The sequence below is a fragment of the Passer domesticus genome, chromosome 8 (assembly GCF_036417665.1).
Source record: "Passer domesticus isolate bPasDom1 chromosome 8, bPasDom1.hap1, whole genome shotgun sequence".
NCBI lineage: Eukaryota > Metazoa > Chordata > Aves > Passeriformes > Passeridae > Passer > Passer domesticus.
The window spans coordinates 8,538,659-8,556,928 of NC_087481.1; the positions used below are offsets into that span (position 1 = coordinate 8,538,659).

The following is an 18,270-nucleotide window of genomic DNA, read 5'->3' on the forward strand; positions in this document are numbered from 1 at the left end:
GATGCAGTCTATGATGTCAGAGTTGCTTAATGACCTCACATAACCCACTCTGTTATGTCATAGCCCACTCTGTGACCTCATGTTACCAGAGGATAAATTGTGAGCTCATGTGAGCTGACACCTGGAGCTTGTTCTCCAAAACCCCAGGCCTGTGGAAAGCACACAGTGCCCGTTGTGTGAGAAGGGGAACTGGAAGCTCACCGGCCTCAGTGTCCTGCCAGCTCAGCCAGGCCCACAGGAACATTGGGGTCCAGACCACCAGGGACCACCAGAGAGACCCCCAGGGCAGAAGAACTCATGGGTAAAGAGGAGGGGAAATATGTCAATGATTTTGGGGAAATGATTATCATATGTGTGTTTAGTCTGGGACAATCAATTAATATGTGTGCAAAATACAGAAAATAAACAGAAACTTTCCTGTACTCAGCATGCAGGGCTTTGGGAGGAGCTCTCCCCCATGCATCCAGCTGAATAAAGAATGCTGCTTCTTCATGCTACATTGGGCTTAAGGAGTTTTCTGTTTTACGGATTTTTGGTAACACTCCCACTGCCAAGGAAAGCTCTGTCTGCTGCTGTTCACAAACAGAGGAGGGCTGGTGGCAGATGTGGTGGTCAGAGGCTGCCTGGGGCACCGTGACCATGAAATAATCAAGTTTTCAATATTCTGGGTAAGCAGGAGGGGCAGCAACAAAACATCTACACTGGAATTAGGTAGGGCAGACTTTGGCCTATTTAGAATACATATTTGGGGAGTATCAAATCAGTTACTGATCTTTTAAAGGGAAACAGCCCTTAAAAACAAAGAGGTCCAGGAAGGAGAGAGACATTTCAAGAAAATAATATTAAAGAGGGAGAAGCACCCTGTCCCAGTGTGGAAAAAGATGAGCTAGTGAGGAAAATTACTGTCCAGGATGCCCATGGAGCTTTTGTGGGGACTCAGGGGAAAACATTATTTAAAACTCAGGAGGTCTCCAAAGATGATGTTAGGTTACACAGAAAGAAAAGGGGAGAGGTGATAACTCAGTTATAATTTCATGTGGCGGCTTGTATTAAAAAAAAAAAAAATTAATGGCAAAAGGAGGGATAAGGAGAACCTCTATGTTTTATTGGATGCAGCAGAGAATAAAATAACTAAAGATAAGGAAAAGGCTGAGCTCCTTAATACCTTGTTTGTCTCAATGTTCAATATTAGGACAGGTTGTCCTCAGGACAAGTGTTCTCCTGAGCTGGTAGATGGGCACAGGGAGCAGAACATCCCCCTGCAATCCAGGAGGAAGCAGCTGGGGAGCTGCTGAACCACTCAGGTGCTCACAGGTGGATGGGATCGGATGGGATCCATCCTAGGGGGATGAGGGAGCTGGTGGATGAGCTCCCCAAACTGCTCTCCATCATTTACCATCAGTCCTGGATCAGCACGGCGGCCCCAGAGGAGTGGAGGTGCCAATGTGAGCCCATCCCCAAGAAGGGCAGGAAGGAGGATCTGAGGAACTCCAGGCCTGTCAGCCTGACCTCAGTGCCAGGCAAGGCTATGGAAGAGATCACCTTGAGTGCCATCACAGGATGGCAGAGGGATCAGAGCTGGCCAGAGTGGATTTGAATATCTGCATAGATGATCTGGATGAGGGGATTGAGTCCAGCACCAGCAAATTTTCAGATGACACCAAGCTGGGTTCAAGTGCAGATCTGCTGGAGGGTAGGAGGGCTCTGCACAGGGCCCTGGACAGGCTGGATCCAGGGCCCAAATCCAACAAGGTGAGGTTGAACAAGTCCCAGTGCCGGGTCCTGCACTTTGGCCACAACAACCCCTGCAGTGCTACAGGCTGGGGACAGAGTGGCTGGACAGCAGCCAGGCAGAAAGGGACCTGGGGGCACTGATGGACAGCAGGCTGGACATGAGGCAGCAGTGTGCCCAGGTGGCCAAGAAGGCCAATGGCTCCTGGCCTGGATCAGGAATGGTGTGGCCAGCAGGAGCAGGGTAGTGATTCTTCCCCTGTGCTCAGCATTCGTTGGGCAGCACCTCGAGTGCTGTGTCCAGTTCTGGGACCCCCATTTAGGAAGGACATGGAGGGACTGGATCATGTCCAGAGAAGGGCAACAAGGCTGGTGAGGGGTCTGGAACACAAGTCCTCTGAGGAGCGCCTGAGGGAGCTGGGGCTGTTTATCCTGGAGAAGAGGAGGCCCAGGAGAGACAAGGCGGTGTCAGGGCACAGGTTGGACTTGATAACCTCCAATGTCTTTTCCAGCCTTGCTGATTCTGTGATTCTCTGAAACCACCCTTGGAGCAGTTGCAGGATGAGCCCTGGGCCTCCTCTTCAGAAGCTCCAGCAGCCCAGGTGCCTCAGCTTCTCCTCCCAGCCTCAAAGCCCATCCTGTCAGTCGTGCAGAGCCTCTGCAGCTCCTCCTCATTGCCCAGAACAGGGAGCCCCACAGGCAGACACAGCAGCCCAGATGTGCACCCCTGGCCTGGGGTGCCTCTGGCAAGGGAGCAGCATGAGGCACTGCAGGAGCCTGCAGACAATTCCTGCAGCACTTGGAGGATGATCCTGCTCCCCAAGGGATGTTCCCATGGTGCCAGGTCAGGAACTGCAATGGGGAGTGGGGCCAGAGAGGAAAGGGCAAACAGGGATGGGCTGTTTGCAGGGCAGGGAACAGCAGTGGACAATAGGAAGAAATCTAGACCAAGGAAGAGTAAAGAACGCAAAGGTGAAGCCAAGGAAATGCTCAGGGCAGTTTGGGGGTGGCTGCCAGGCAGCCCTGGCTCTGAGCAACAGCGTCTGCAGTGGCACAGGAAATTCCCAGCTGATGGGAACAAACTTTCTGGCTGACTGCAGAGGCCAGAACAAAGCTGAGTGGTTTCCCTGGTGTCCCCCAGCCCTTGCTGGCCCCAGGGGCTGATGGCATTTGTGCTCCCTCAGGTTCATGTCCCCACAGCAACAGCAGCATGGGGCTGCTCCTGCCTGCTCTGTGCAATGCAAACAGGGGCTCCTGAGCCAGTGCTGCCGTGGCTGTGCCTGCAAGGATGCGGCACCTCTGTGAGCTGGGGGAGAGGCCAGGGCTGCAGAGGGGGGATGTTGTTGGCAGCTCCATGAGGACGCTCTGGGACGCTGCCCTGGGCTGTGCAGCGCCCTGGGGATGGATCAGACCCTGCTCTGCTGCTCCTTCCCGTCTCCCCCAGGGCCCATGCAGAGTCCTAGCCATGCTGTTTGCCCCCAGCCTGCCCACGGCCAGCCTGGGGCTGCTCATCCTGGGGCTTTTCTGTGCTGAGCATTGGCCTGGCCGTGTTCTTGAGAGAGTCTGGGCAAGGAGCCTGCAGCCCCCAGGGCCTGGCCTGAGGCGTCAGCGCTGCCCCAGCAGTGCCCATGGCCTGTCCCTGCTGCAGCCCCGGCACTGCCAGCCCCAGGACTGTGCCCGGCCCCGAGAGCACTCAGGCCCTGCAGCAACACCAGGGCCACCAGGGCAGCGGGGCAGGGCCACGGCAGCAGCACTGCCAACACCAAGTGCTGCTGCTGCTGCTGGGCACAGCTGCTGTGCCAGCACTGATCTGCCCCCAGCTCTGCACACAGATATTGCTGCTGCAGCTCCAGAGAAGGTAAAAGAAGGGCATCTTTGCAGAAAACTTTGCAGGGAGGTCCTTTAGTTCCTTTAAAGCCACCAACAGCGCCGCCCCTCATTAACAGAGTCTGTGGCCACAGAAAAGGTAGAGAGAAATAAAACGAGAAATGGCACAAAAATTACCTTTATTTGTGGACATGAAAAAACTAAAACAAAGCACAAAATACCCATAACCAAACTAACAAGATGTATCAAAAATTGCTTTTATTACAAGTGATTTTGTGACATTGTCCACCAGTTTAATGTTCCTGAAAACATGCAGTCATCAGTCTCCACACAGCAGCCTTGAGCTCTTTGTTCTTCAGGCTGTAGATGAGGGGGTTCAGGGCTGGAGGCACCACTGAGTACAGAACTGACAGGACCAGATCCAGGGATGGGGAGGAGATGGAGGGGGGCTTCAGGTGGGCAAATATGACGCTGCTCAAGAACAGGGAAACAACAGCCAAGTGAGGGAGGCAGGTGGAAAAGGCTTTGTGTCGTCCCTGCTCAGAGGGGAACCTCAGCACAGCCCGGAAGATCTGCACATAGGAGAAAACAATGAACACAAAACAACCAAGTCCTAAACAGATAGAAAACACAAGAAACCCAAATTCTCTGAGGTAGGATTTGGAGCAGGACAGTTTGAGGATGTGTGGGATTTCACAGAAGAACTGGCCCAGGGCATTGCCCTGGCAGAGAGGCAGGGAAAATGTATTGGCTGTGTGCATGAGAGCAGTGAGGAAGGCACTGGCCCAGGCAGCTGCTGCCATGTGGGCACAAGCTCTGCTGCCCAGGAGGGTCCCGTAGTGCAGGGGTTTGCTGATGGACACGTAGCGGTCGTAGCACATGATGGTCAGGAGGGAAAACTCTGCTGAATTAAAAAAAGCAAAAAAGAAAAGCTGTGCAGCTCATTCTGTGTTGGAGGTGGTGGTGGTGTCCCAGAGGGAATTGTGCATGGCTTTGGGGACAGTGGTGCAGATGGAGCCCAGGTCGCTGAGGGCCAGGTGGAGCAGGAAGAAGAACATGGGTGTGTGCAGGTGCTGGCTGCAGGCTACGGCGCTGATGATGAGGCTGTTGCCCAGGAGGGCAGCCAGGGAGATGCCCAGCAAGAGGCAGAAGTGCAGGAGCTGCAGCTGACGCGTGTCTGCCAATGCCAGCAGGAGGAAGTGGCTGATGGAACTGCTGTTGGACATTTGTTCACTCTGCCCATGGAGTCCTGTCCAAGGAGGAGACAGTAGTAAGTCAGGGCAGACTTTGATGTGTGATGTCCAAGCCCTTTCTCCCAGCCCTCCCCCTGCTGCTCTGTGCCACCCAATTTTCCTTTTCTCAGAGTTTTTCCTTCTGCCCTGTGCCTGGAGCTCTGCTGGGATCTGGCCCTGTTTCTATGATGAGCAGGGGCTCTGCCCATGGACACTGAGGAGTCAGCTCTATTCTGCAGCAGTGGGGTCATGGGAATGGGGACAGGAGCCAGTCCTGGACTTGGACTTCATCAGCCCATACTGCTCCTGAGGCAGAGGAGCTCTGCTGCATCTCCTGTCCCAGGGCTAAGGAATGGTGACAACCAAAGGCAGTTTGAGAGGGTTTCCTGCTGTGCCCATGGAGATCAGAAAGAAATGAGCAATGCAAGAGCAGTGGCTGTGACACAGTGAAGGGTGAGGGGAGTTGCTCTGTCACCCCATCTGTCCCCAGCTGCCATTTCTGAGATCCAGGGGCAGTCCCTGTGCTCCCCTGAAAATCAGCCTGACACAGCTGAGAGCAGAGGGACCCACAGCAGAGCAAACTGGCTCAGCCTTTCTCAGAGTCTCAGCCCCACTCTGGCCAAGGACACTCCTGTCCCTCAGTGTCCCCTGGAGGCAGCTCACAGCTTGGATGGCATCCCAAGGACACACCAAGGGTCCTGTCCATGGCATTGCTTGAGGAGAGTCGGCTCATTGCCAGCCTGCCCTGCCCAGAGCTCCCTGGGCACAGGGAGCTGGGACACCCCAGTGCTGGGCTCAGCCTGCACAGGAGGAGCCCAAGGGCTGGGCCTGACCCTGCAGCTGGAACTGCCATCCCAGAGAGCCCCTCAGCAATGCCAGGAGCACCTGGGCAAGGCAAGGAGAGAGAGAGCCGGGCCTGAGGAAAAGCCTTTCCCTGCCCAGCCCTGCCCAGCCCCTGCCAGGCAGCACCAGGGCAGGGCAGTGGCCCTCAGGCCCTGTCAGCAGGAATGGGCACATGGCAGGAGAGATGCCCTTCATCTCTGGGGCTGCTCTGCCAGCCCAGGAGGGACTGAGGGCCCCGAGCCCCCGGGCTGAAGGCTGTGCTGGCTGGGAGGGGACACGAGAGCTGTGCTGCTCAGGGCAGTGTCTGCCCTGCAGGGCAGGGCTGGCAGTGCCACATCTGCCCTGCAGCAGGGCTTCCCTCAGGACTGCCTCCATCCCTCCCTGCCCACGGCTCTGCTGCTGGAGCTGTGCCAGCCCGAGCTGCTCCTGTGGCCCCGGGCTCCTTCCCTGCCAGAGCTGCCAGAGCCCAGCCCAGCCCCTGGGCCAGCTCTGCCCTGCAGCTGCCCGGGGCTGCAGGGATTAAAGAACAGCTCCCCCAGCCTGGGCATCATGGAAAGGTGATGCTGGATGGGCCTGGAGGCTGGGGAGGCGGGGGGGCACTTGCTGAGGTTCCCAGAAAAACTCAGGGTAATGGTTTAAGAGCCTCAGCCCCTGTTCTGCCCTGCACAGCTGAGTTTCCATTGCCACCAAGCTGAGCCAGGGAAAAGTGGGAGCACAGATTCAGGAAAGCAGAGACCCAAGCAGGAAACCCCTGCCCTGAATGAGCTCATGAAAAGTCCCCTCAGGAATGAGCTGGGCGTGAGCTGGAGCTCTGAGCAGCCCTGGCCCACACAGCACCCTCTCCACAGCAGCAGGACCTGCCCTGGCAGGAGTCACTCCTTGCCCCCACAGCTCCCCTGCCCTGTCCATGGGGAGCTGCCAGGCAGGCTGACAGCTGCCCCTGGCAGGTGGCACATCCCCTGGGCTGGCCAAGAGCCCTGAGGGCAGCAGAACCTGCTCTGCAGGACAGCCCTGGCAGCCCTGGCTGCAGCCCCAGCTTCAGCCCCTGCAGCCATCCCTGGCAGCAGGAGCCGTCCTGCCCTGTCCCTCTGATGGTGCCCAGGGCAGCTCCGCTCTGCAGTACATCCTCCTCCTCCTGCTCCCCTGCCACAGAGAAATTGGGAGAGTCCTCCTGGCACATCCCCCAGGCTGTAGGGTGTGCTGGCTTCAGGAGATCCCTCCAGGAGCACAGGGGACATTGCCCTGCATCCACTGACTCACCATGTGGAGGGCTGTGAAGATCTTTCCCCAAGTGAAGTTTCAGCTCAATGACTTCCTCAGCCTGTCTCTGCCTGGCTCCTGTCCCCTCAGTGCCTGCAGGCAGAGCCCTCAGCCCTGCTGGGCTGGGAGAGGAGCTGGTCCTGGGAAGAGCTGTTCCTTTAAAGCTCAGCAGCACAGACACAGAACAAAGACTTTAATGACCCTCTTGGGACTTGGGTGTTGTTTACATCAGACTCAGTCCCTGAGAGAGCCTTCCAAAGACTTCTCCAGAACTCAAAGTTAAATTTAAACTCCAAAGTTTCTTGAAGTTTTAATGGGTCCCACTGAGGGACATGACTGAGAAAGTGTCCCCAGGTTCCAGTTAGAGCAGAACACTGGAGGCAGTGATGAGAAGTGGGGACAAACAAGGCAAAGGTGTCTCTGGTGCTGAGCAAACCTGGATGTGTTTCAGGAATGCAAAGGGCCAAGGCCTGAGCCCCAGCCCCTGGCCAGGCAGATCCTGTCCCTCCCTCATTGCTCAGGGCTCTTCCCGGGATGGGCACTGGGATGTGGGGATGTGCAATGCCAAGGGCAGCACCATGGGGCAGCTCCTGCCAGGCTGCTGGGCAGGGACAAGTAGCCACCCTGTGACGTCACACAACCCCTTGGATGTCACACAGCCACCTGTGATGTCACAGCCCACTCTGGGATGTCATACAACACCCTTGTTTTGTCACAGAGCCAATTCTGGGATGTCACCCTGGAATGTCATGCAGCTGCATTGTGATGTCCCAGAAGACTCTGTGATGTCAGAAAGTTGCTTTGTGATGTCACAGTCTGTTCTGTGATGTCACAGTCTTCTCTAGGATGTTACACAGCCATCTAGTGATGTCACAACCCACTCGCTGATGTCACAGAGCCACCAGCTGTTACGTCCGGATCTGCTCTATGGCCTCATACCCTACTCCATGATGTCACAGACAGCTCTGTGATGTCACAACACCCTCAGTGATGTCACAAAACCCTCTCTGTGATGTCATGCTGCCACTCTCTAATGTCACAGCACACACTTTGACCTCAGTCTCCTCTATGATGTCATACAGATATGCCATGATGTCACAGCCTGCTCTGTGATGTCACACAGTCTCCTCTATGATGCTGCAGCTGCTCAGTGACCTCACACAACAAACTTTGTGATGTCATAGCCCAACCTGTGACCTCACCCAGCCCACTCTGTGCTGTCACACAGCCCCTTGCTGACATCACAGCTGTTCTGTGCCTCTAGGACACAGCCACAGAGGTGCCGCTGTGACACAGCCCCCTCTGGGACATCCCCCAGCCCCTGCCAGTGCTGAGCCCCTGTCAGCTCTGGCTGTGCCCTGCTGGTGTCCCTGAGCTGCCCTGGCAGTGCCCCAGCCCTGCTGGGCTGTGCACAGGAGCTGCTCCTGGCCAGAGCTGTCTCTCTGCAGCGCTGCCCTTGCCAGGAGCTGCCTCTGGGCCAGGAGCCCGGCCCAGCTCAGCAGCACAGACACAGCAGCAGGATTTTAATGACCCTCTGGGGCTTTGGTGCTCTTTGTGTCTGCCATGGCCAAAGTGCTGCCCAAGTTGGCTCTGTCAGGGCCTTGCAGCTGCTGCCCATCCCTGTGCCCTGTGCAGCCCAGGCTGTCCTACGGTGTCCCTGCCCTGTGCCTCTGTCCCTGCAGGCTGTCGTCATCCCCCGGCTGCCCCACCTGGCTGGCCCCTTCCTTTGCTAGCAGCTCTGCCTCCTGCCTGCCTCTGCCTGCCCACACAAAGCCTTGGGCTGCTCCAGGCTCCTTCTGCACCACAGCCCTGCCCTGGGAGAGGAAATTCCTTTCTCTTCATGTCTGGGCCTCCCCAGCTGCCCTTGTGTTGTGTTCCACTGCAGTAAGCAGCAAAACGACTCCCCCAGACCCCAGAGTCTCAGACCTCAGGCAGGCATCGATGACCAGCAGGGAAAGGAAGGCAACAGGATGTGTCTTGGTTTAGCAAAGCCCAGGATCCTTTATTGTGCCAGGGACCAAGACAAGAAATGAAGGGGGAGAGGAGGTGGTGTCTTGTCATGGGTTTTATATGACAGGGTAGGGGTGGAGTTTAGGGTCGGGGTCCAATAGCAGAAGGAGCAGGGGACTGCAAAGGAGTGGATTGGGGAGGACCACCAATGGAAAAATGTGTGGCGGGGACTTTGCAGTAGAATTTGAACCAACGAGGTTACAGAAAAGGAAAAATGTTCTGTGGCCACTCCTTATTTGACCAGATGGGGTGGAGTGTCTTTTCCTGGGCTTGCAGAGGCACACCCCACAGGGTGGAGGGGCAGAATCCTCTTTAAATCACGCCCCTTGCCCAATGGTGTCTGTCTGGGTAGAATCCCTACCTCATGGGGCAGGGGCACTCCACACCCTTGGTGCCATTATTTCTTTCTCTAGCTGCTTTTTACAAGAAAAACTCCTCTCTGAAACCACCCTTCAATCCCTCCCGGACTACTCCTGTTCTGTCCTCAGTCTCCACCCCACTGAGCCCAGAGCATGTAGCCTCCTCCCACTGGTTATGTGATGAGACCTCCAAACCCATCTGGGAGATTTTTGGGTCCTCTCCAAAGTCTGTGAAAATGGAAGAATAGTGGTCAAAGTTATTTTCTTCTAAATCTTGCAGTGACAGAAAAAGGGTCATTATGTCGAATTGAATCAGGGCAGATTTATATTTTTTTTTCAAGAACAAAATATTTTACAATTTTGGAAGGAGAAAATTATGAGAGTGGCACAAAACTGCAACTGCTTTTCCAGATAAGTGAATGCCCTATCCCAGGAATTGCCCATGAGCAGGAGCTTTGTGCAGCCTGACCCAGTGAAACCCTCTGATCCCCAAGCACAGAATTCCTGTTGTGTGGGTTCTCTGGTGTGCTGGGTGCCCTCAACGCTTCTGGCCAGAATGTCTGCTGAGGGCAGCCAGGCTGCTGCAGGGGCAGGGACCTCACAGCCATCACCATGGCAGCCCTGTTCCCTGGGCCTGCCTCTCCCCTTTCCTCTGCCCCTGCCTTGTCTCTGCTCCCATGAAGAGTTTTGTCATTCATATCTTGTGCCCAAGTTGCAGGGGCCAATGGCTTCCCAGGCAGGCTCCTGGAGCAGAAGTGGCTTTTCAGAGCCCGGCCAGAAATGAGCCCTGAGGCAGCAGCTCTGCAGTGCTGGCCACCAGGCCGGGCTGCCAAGGGAGGCTTCTGGCCATGGCCTGCAAGCAGCTGCTGCTGCCAAGGTGCCTTTGGTGCCTCAGGCTCTGCCTGGCATAGCTCCCAGCACGGCACTCTGCTCTTGTGCCCGAGCCCTTCCCTGTGCTGGGGCTGGCCTGGGGCTTTTCCTGCAGCGGGACCTGCCCTGCTCCTGGCACAGGAAAGGCAGTTCCTGCTGGAGCAGGAGGCTCTGCCTGCAATGGGCTCCAACAACTCCAGCCAGGCCGTTTGCAAAGCCCCCAGTGGGAAATGAATGAGGGGGTCATGCTGCTTTTGGGGTGAATAAAACTGAAACCAGCCCAAGTCCTCCATCCCAAAGTTCAACATCCTCAGAGGGAGCTGAAGCTGTGGCAGAGCTGGAAAAATCCCCAGAGAAAGGAACAACCAAGGGACAGCACTGAGAGCTTCTGCAGAGCTGCCAAGCTGGACAAGCCTGGGCACATCTGACTGATAGGGCAGCACTTCAGACTAGAGAAGCCCTGTCCCAGATTTTAACAGCAGCGTCTCCTGACATTTCCCTTCTTGGGGGGTCTGGAGATTCCTCCCTGCAGTGGGGGCACCCCTCAAGGTCACTCCTCAAGGCTACACCAAAGAGATATGCCCATGATCATTGGTCTGGGGGAGAGACATCAATCTCTGTTTAATTACTGGTTTTGTTTTAATACAGTTGCTTTGAAATCACTTCCGAGTAGTCTATATAAATTAATATGTTACTCTTGTATCTTGGTGTAAAAATTTCCGATTAAGATCATTTTGTCTCATCATTACCATAGTAGATACTTATATAAATATCTTTGGTTTGCTATCCTTAATCCTGTGGGACAAATTCTAAAAAGGCTTAATTCCACTTTGATAATTCTTTACACATGAAGGCTTGAAAAGTCTGGAGATGACATTGGAACCAGCTCCTCCAATGCTGTTCTCACAGAAAGAATTTCGAAAGCCTGGAGGTCCGTGGGGGAATTTGGGTGTGGATATGGCACTCTGGTCAGAGACGGAGAAAACAAGATAAGGTTTCCCATTAATTGGTCTGGGAACATTTAGGGAGCTGGAGAGAAAGAATTGTAAACTGTCCATAGATGGTATTTGTAATAAGATTTTTTTTCCATAAAGATGTTTAATGAAGGGTGTTGTCTTAATTAGCCAATCATGTGAAATGTGTTGATTAAATGACCAATGAGGTCCACTTGTAGCAAACCAAGGTATGAAAGAAGAGGATTGAATAAATAGGCAGCTTTTAGACCTTAGCTTTCTGGTCTGAGTCTGTGTCATCTCTGAATCAGTGATGACATTTGGGAATCTATGAGGGCTATTGGGGATCCTCTCTGCATGTTGTGTCCTAAAAGGAACTTCTCTAATAAACTTTGCCTGAAGCTCCCACTGTGTCCATGACAGGAACCCCTGTGAGTGTCTGGGACATCCCGACTCTTTGGCAGCTTGGGGACTCCTGGGATGTCACCATGGAGCCCCCGTGAGTGCTGTGACAGATGGGTGCCTTTGCAGCCCAAGGTGCCCTGGGATGTCACCATGGAATGGCTGTGACTGCCTCTGAGCACAGGGCTCTTTACTATCCCCAGAAACCCCTGGGAGGTGTCCATGGAGCCCCTGTCTCTGCCTGTGACCTTCCAGCTCTTGAACAGCCTGGAGACTTTTGGAAAGTCCCCATGGAACCCCTCTGAGGGCCTGTGACAAATCTGATCCTTAGCAGGCAACCATCCCCAGCCCCCTGTTGCCATGGTCAGTTTCCATGGCAACCATCACCAAGACCCTGTTACTATGGTCAGTTTCCATGGCAACCATCCCCAAGCCCCCTGTTGCCATGCTCAGTCCCTTGGCAGCTCCATGCAGACCCCATGCCAGGGGTGGTTGCCATGACAACCATTGGCAGCCCCATCCCCAGGGTCATGGGATCCCAGATCCACAGAATTGGCTGAGCTGGGAGGGACCCATCAGAATCCTGGAGTCCAACTGCTGGCCCTGCACAGGACACCCCAACAATGCCAGCCTGGGCCTGGCAGCGCTGTCCAAACACTGCTGGAGCTCAGAGAGCCCTGGAGCTGGGACCCTTCCCTGGGGAGCCTGGGCACTGCCCCAGCAGCCTCTGGGGAAAAACCTTTTCCTGAGATCCAGCCTGAGCCTGCCCTGACTCAGCTGCAGCCGTTCCCTCCAGTGCTGTCCCTGGGCACCAGAGGGAAGAGGTTCCCACAGCCCCAGCCAGGGATCCGCTCCCAAGGCTGTTGCCATGGCCACCAGGGCTGGGACCAGCTGGGATGCTCGGTTTCCACAAGCTGGGGTTTAGGAATGAGATTCCTCAGATTCCTGCTCCAGCTAAAACAATGCTGCTGCTTGCTGCCCTTCTGCCTCCCACAGAATGCACAAAAGGAATAGATCCTGGCCTGGGATAAGAAAAATTTATTGGGAAGAGCAACGAGATAAAGAACAAACAAGAACAGAAACAATACTGCTAACAAAAGGGAAAAGAAAAACTATTTACAGGGAAAACCAAAACACAACTCACTGTGTCATCCTGGCCACATATTTCCACCTGCCTGCAAAGGACACCCTTCTCCTCAGGGAGAGAGAAAGAGACCCTTTCCTGCCCCGGCAATGACCTGAGGAGGGAGTGGATATAATGACACGGCCCTGGCCAGAATCTCATGTTCATCGATCCCCTGTCATGTCATTGGCAGGGGCAGGAGAAGGGACAGGTGTCTTCCCAGCATGGATCACAGGTCTCTTCCCAACGTGGGTCCTCCAGTTGGGTATGAAGCTGGAGCCAGGCTCGAAGGTCTCCTTGCAGTTGGGGCATTTGCAGGGCTTCTCTTAACGATGCCTCCGTTGGTGTCTCGTCAAGTGAGAGCTCTGGGTGAAGCTCTTCTCACACTGGGGACACTCATAGGGCCTCTCCCCAGTGTGGATTCGCCGGTGGGTGACGAGGTGGGAGTTGCGGTTGAAGCCCTTCCCGCAGTCAGGACAGCGGAAGGGCCTCTCATCCGTGTGAATCCGCTCATGCAGGAGGAGATTGGAGCTGGTGTGAAACCTCTTCCCACAGTCAGGACACTCATAGGGCCTCTCCCCAGTGTGGATGCGCTGGTGCCTGACGAGTTCTGAGCTGTAGCTGAAGCCCTTCCCACACTCCCCACACTCATAGGCCCATTCCCCAGTGTGGATCATCTGGTGGCGGACAAGATTGCTGCTCTGCCTGAAGCTCTTCCCACACTCCAAGCACTTGTGGGGCTTCTCCCCATCATGAAGCCGCTCATGGACCACCAGCTCTGATCCCTGGCTGAAGCTCTGTCCACCTTCCTGGCACAGGGTGGGTCTTTCCTCCTCAGAGCACCCTGGGCTGGGTTTCCAGGCCCTCATCCTGTGGGATCTCTTGGGCTTTACCTCCCTGTTCGATTCCTGTGCCATGGAGTCCTTCAAAACAGCTTCTTCCATGAGGTTCTGCCGTGGAGATTCATCCTCTCTGGTCTCCGTCCACAGCTTCTTGTCTGGGGGACAAAGGACAAGGAGTGGATGGGCTTTGCCTCCATGCCAGAGGGAAAGGGAACGAGATACCTCCAGTGCATCCGCAGCAGGATGGCCAAGGCAGAGGGGTTGTCCTGCAGCTACGGGCCATGCTGAGCTGGGAGATGGAGCAGGAGAGAGACAGAAAGAGGCACTGACTTCCTCCTTACCTGCCTGATGGTCCTGGGACATCTTCCTCTTCCTCGCAGCCTTCTTCTCCATCTGGCAGTGGTTTGGGGATGGGAAATTCTGGTTTGGGAGGAAAACAAGAGATGAGTGCATTGAGTTTTGTACAGGTTTGAGGGCAAACCAGGAGGAGAGTCTAAGCCAGAATTACAATTTAAGAAGAAAATTAAGATCAAGGCAATGATACAGAAACACTGCCTTAAACTGACAGAGTCAGGATATAACCTGCCACCCTGTTGGTCAGGGTGGTGGGAGCAGTCCCATTAAATGGTGGTTGCAGTCCTGTTGCAGTGATGATCGTGATTCTGTCAAAGCAGTGATCCTGGAGAAGGGTCTGGTCTTCCTCTGACGGTCGAGTGCTGGTGATGGAGCTCTTGTCCTCTGGGAATACAGTAGCCAAGGTGCTCCTGGTGTCACAAGTCTCAGCTTATATCCAGGTAGGAACGGCTGGCTCCTTCCCCTGGGTGGAGCATCCCACAATGGGATGATGTCATTTTACCAGTCCTGCAGGGACACTCAATGGCCCATTCACAGCAGATAGCCCCTGGAGGGTGTTATCAGGGCCGAGTCATGGAAGAGATAAAGAACACTGCCCTGTCTGTTTATAACAGTTTGTGAAGATGGTGATGGAAAACATGCATTTGGTTGCATCTTGCACTGCAACCTGAAACAGTGGGGTAATCCCTGCTGGGGAGGTGAACACCACCCCCCTTACCCAAACTGGCTCAGGTGTAAAACCGCCACCCCGGGAAGGCCATGCACACAGGGGACAATGTCACACTTGCTGCACCCCAGGGGAGGTCTCTGTCCCTGTCACTCTCTTGCCCTCCCCCATTTTTTCTCTTTTATTCCATCTCTCTCTACCTCACATTTACTGTTCAATAAAATCCACTTTGCATTTGGTCTCGTTAGCACCTTAACTGGGGCAGAAGAATCTCTAACAATTTTCTTAACCAGATTGTGTACAATATTTTGGCACAGTGAGTTCAGGCACTGTTCTCTGACCTTGACAACAGCATGGTTCCCTCCTCTGTTGGAGGAGGGCTCTTTCTTTCCAGAGGACCTCTTGGAAACTTGGATGCAAATTCCTCTGAGCGACTTGTGGGAGAACTGATGAGGAAAATGGCTGTTGTGGGTGGCCAGTATAAAGAAAATATTTTGTTGTCTTTCCATGAAATGTTTATTAAATCACTGGAGGAAAGGGAGCAAATGTTACCATTGAGGCTGACAAGGTTCATTCAGGTTGAGGAATGAACTACAAGGCTACTAAACGTTCCAGAAGAAGCCCAGCTCAAGTAGCTAAATTCCTGAATAACTCCAGAATTCTGAGGCTTGGGGACTTTGCCAAATGTGAGAATCATTATATTCTGTGTCCCTGTCACCTTTGTCACAGCCACACAGATTTTTTCCTTCCTTTCAATAATCTCTATTGGGTCAAATTTTCACTTTTTTTTTTTTTTTTTATCAGAATCTTCCAGCAGCTGAGCTGGAGCTGTGCAGGAACCAATGAAATTTGGAATTGACACAGAATTGCTTCTGTTGTTGGTTTATTAATGTTTGGGATTTATTTGTATTTTCCTCACATGTGACGTGTGAGAAAATCAAATATTCATCCAAGTGATTTATGCAGATTGAAGTTTGATTTCTGTCAAGTTTATTTTGTCCAGTGCTCAGGGGATGCTGGAAGGGTCTCTGTGCCTCTCACCCTGGGGGATGCTTGGGAAGGGCTTGGGGGGGGTTGTCCCTCTCACCCCAGGCCGTTCTTGAGGGGGTGTCCCTGTCCCTGTCACCCCAGGCCATTCCCCAGGGCGTCTCCATCATTCTCACCCCAGGGAATGCCTGGGGGCTCTCCGTCCCTCTCAGCCCCATGCCAATGGGGTGCTCAGGGCATTCTCTGTCCCCTCGCCTCAGCGGTCTCCATCCCGCTGGCCTCAGGGAATGCTTGTGCAGGGCTGGGGACCAGGGGCTCTGCGTCCCTCTCACCACTGAGGGTGCTCGGGGTTGGGGGCACTCTCCGACCTTCTCATCTCTGGGGAGGCCGTGGGGGTCTCTGTCCCTCTCAGCCCTGGTGTGACCCCTGGTCTTCCCTCTGGTGCCCAGGGACAGGACTGGAGGGAACGGCTGCAGCTGAGTCAGGGCAGGCTCAGGTTGGATCTCAGGAAAAGGTTTTTCCCCAGAGGCTGCTGGGGCACTGCCCAGGCTCCCCAGGGAAGGGTCCCAGCTCCAGGGCTCTCTGAGCTCCAGCAGTGTTTGGACAGCGCTGCCAGGCCCAGGCTGGCATTGTTGGGGTGTCCTGTGCAGGGCCAGCAGTTGGACTCCAGGATCCTGATGGGTCCCTCCCAGCTCAGCCAGTTCTGTGGATCTGGGATCCCATGACCCATAGCAACAGGGTCCTGGTGATGGTTGCCTGCTAAGGATCAGATTTGTCACAGGCCCTCAGAAGGGTTCCATGGGGACTTTCCAAGTCTCTAGGCTGTTCAAGAGCTGGAAGGTCACAGGCAGAGACAGGGGCTCTATGGACACCTCCCAGGGGTTTCTGGGGTTGGTAAAGAGCCCTGTGCTCAGAGGCAGTCACAGCCATTCCATGGTGAAATCCCAGGATTCCCCAGGCTGCCAAAGAGCTGGGATGTCCCATTCACAGAGGTTCCTGGCAGAGTGGGAGCTGCAGGCAAAGTTTATTACAGAGGCTCCTGTTGGGTCTCGAGGTGCAGAAAGGAGCCCCAATAGGCCCCACAGTTTCCCAAATACCCTCAAGGACCTCCAGGATTTGTAAATCCCTGGTGTGAGAGGAGCCTTAGAACAGCTGGTTCCAACCCCAGCCCTAGACTTTTCAAGAATTTTTATGTAAAGAATTATAAAGGTGGAATTAGACCTTTATAGAATTTGTCACACAGAATTAAGGCTGGCAAGCTGGAGGTATTTATATTTATATATATTCTATAATGGTAATGATTAGAAACAATTATCTTCAAAATAATCAGAAATATTTATTCTAAGGTATAAGAGCTGTAACATATTATATTGTATAGAGCACTAGGCAGTGATTTCAAAGCAATTTTATTAAAGCAAAACTAGTAATTAAGCAGAACAAGGATGGTGGGACTGAGTCCTTTGGCTCAGCCTGGAGCTGTGACCTTGAGCAGTGTCCCCACTGCAGGGAGGAATCTCCACACTCCGCAAGAAGGGAAATGTCAGGAGATGCTGCTGTTAAAATTTGGGACGGGGCTTTTCAAGTCTGAAGTGCTGCCCTGTCAGTCAGATGTGCCCAGGCTTGTCCATCTTGGCAGCTCTGCAGAAGCTCTCAGTGCTGTCCCTTGGTTGTTCCTTTCTCTGGGCATTTTTACAGCTCTGCCACAGCTCCAGCTCCCTCTGAGAATGTGGAACTTTGAGATGGAGGAGTCAGGCTGGTTTCAACTTTATTCACCCCAAAAGCAGCATGACCCCCTCATTCATTTCCCACTGGGGCTTTGCAAACAGGGCCTTGCTGGAGTTGTTGAAGCCCATTGCAGGCAGAGCCTCCTGCTCCAGCAGGAACTGCCTTTCCTGTGCCAGGAGCAGAGCAGGTCCCGCTGCAGGAAAAGCCCCAGGCCAGCCCCAGCACAGGGAAGGGCTCGGGCACAAGGGCAGAGTGCCGTGCTGGGAGCTGTGCCAGGCAGAGCCTGAGGCACCAAAGGCACCTTGGCAGCAGCAGCTGCTTGCAGGCCATGGCCAGAAGCCTCCCTTGGCAGCCCGGCCTGGTGGCCAGCACTGCAGAGCTGCTGCCTCAGGGCTCATTTCTGCCTGGGCTCTGAAAAGCCACTTCTGCTCCAGGAGCCTGCCTGGGAAGCCATTGGCCCCTGCATCTTGGGCACAAGATATGAATGACAAAACTCTTCATGCCAGCAGAGACAAGGGAAGAGCAGAGGAAAGGGGAGAGCCAGGCCCAGGGGACAGGGCTGCCATGGTGATGGCTGTGAGGTCCCTGCCCCTGCAGCAGCCTGGCTGCCCTCAGCAGACATTCTGGCCAGAAGCGTTGAGGGCACCCAGCACATCAGAGAACCCACACAACAGGAATTCTGTGCTTGGGGATCAGAGGGTTTCACTGGGTCAGGCTGCACAAAGCTCCTGCTCATGGGCAATTCCTGGGATAGGGCATTCACTTATCTGGAAAAGCAGTTGCAGTTTTGTGCCATTCTCATAACTGTAAAATATTTCCTCTTTCTAACAAATGTAAATCCACCCTCATTCGGTTTAGAGATATTGACCCTTGTTCTGTCACTGCAAGATTTGGGAGAACGTAACTTTGACCACTATTTTTCCATTTTCACACATCTTGGAGAGGACCCAAACATCTCCCAAGATGAGGTTTGGAGGCCTCATCACATAACCAGCAGGGAGAGGCTGATGGCTCTGGGCTCAGTGGTGTGGAGACTGAGGACAGAACAGGAGTAGCCTGGGAGGGATTGAAGGGTGGTTTCAGAG

The 18,270-nt window shown here is 54.2% G+C and overlaps 1 protein-coding gene and 1 pseudogene across 1 annotated transcript; both read right to left on the reverse strand.

Moving 5' to 3' along the window:
- LOC135305609 (zinc finger protein 850-like) overlaps positions 1–18,270 on the reverse strand; it is a 398,104-nt pseudogene that overhangs the window by 359,293 nt on the left and 20,541 nt on the right.
- Positions 3,852–4,403, reverse strand: LOC135305997 (olfactory receptor 14C36-like; the record flags this gene model as incomplete). Its single annotated transcript, XM_064429569.1, has 1 exon — positions 3,852–4,403. A coding segment is annotated over one exon (552 nt), but the record flags the coding sequence as incomplete, so codon positions are not given.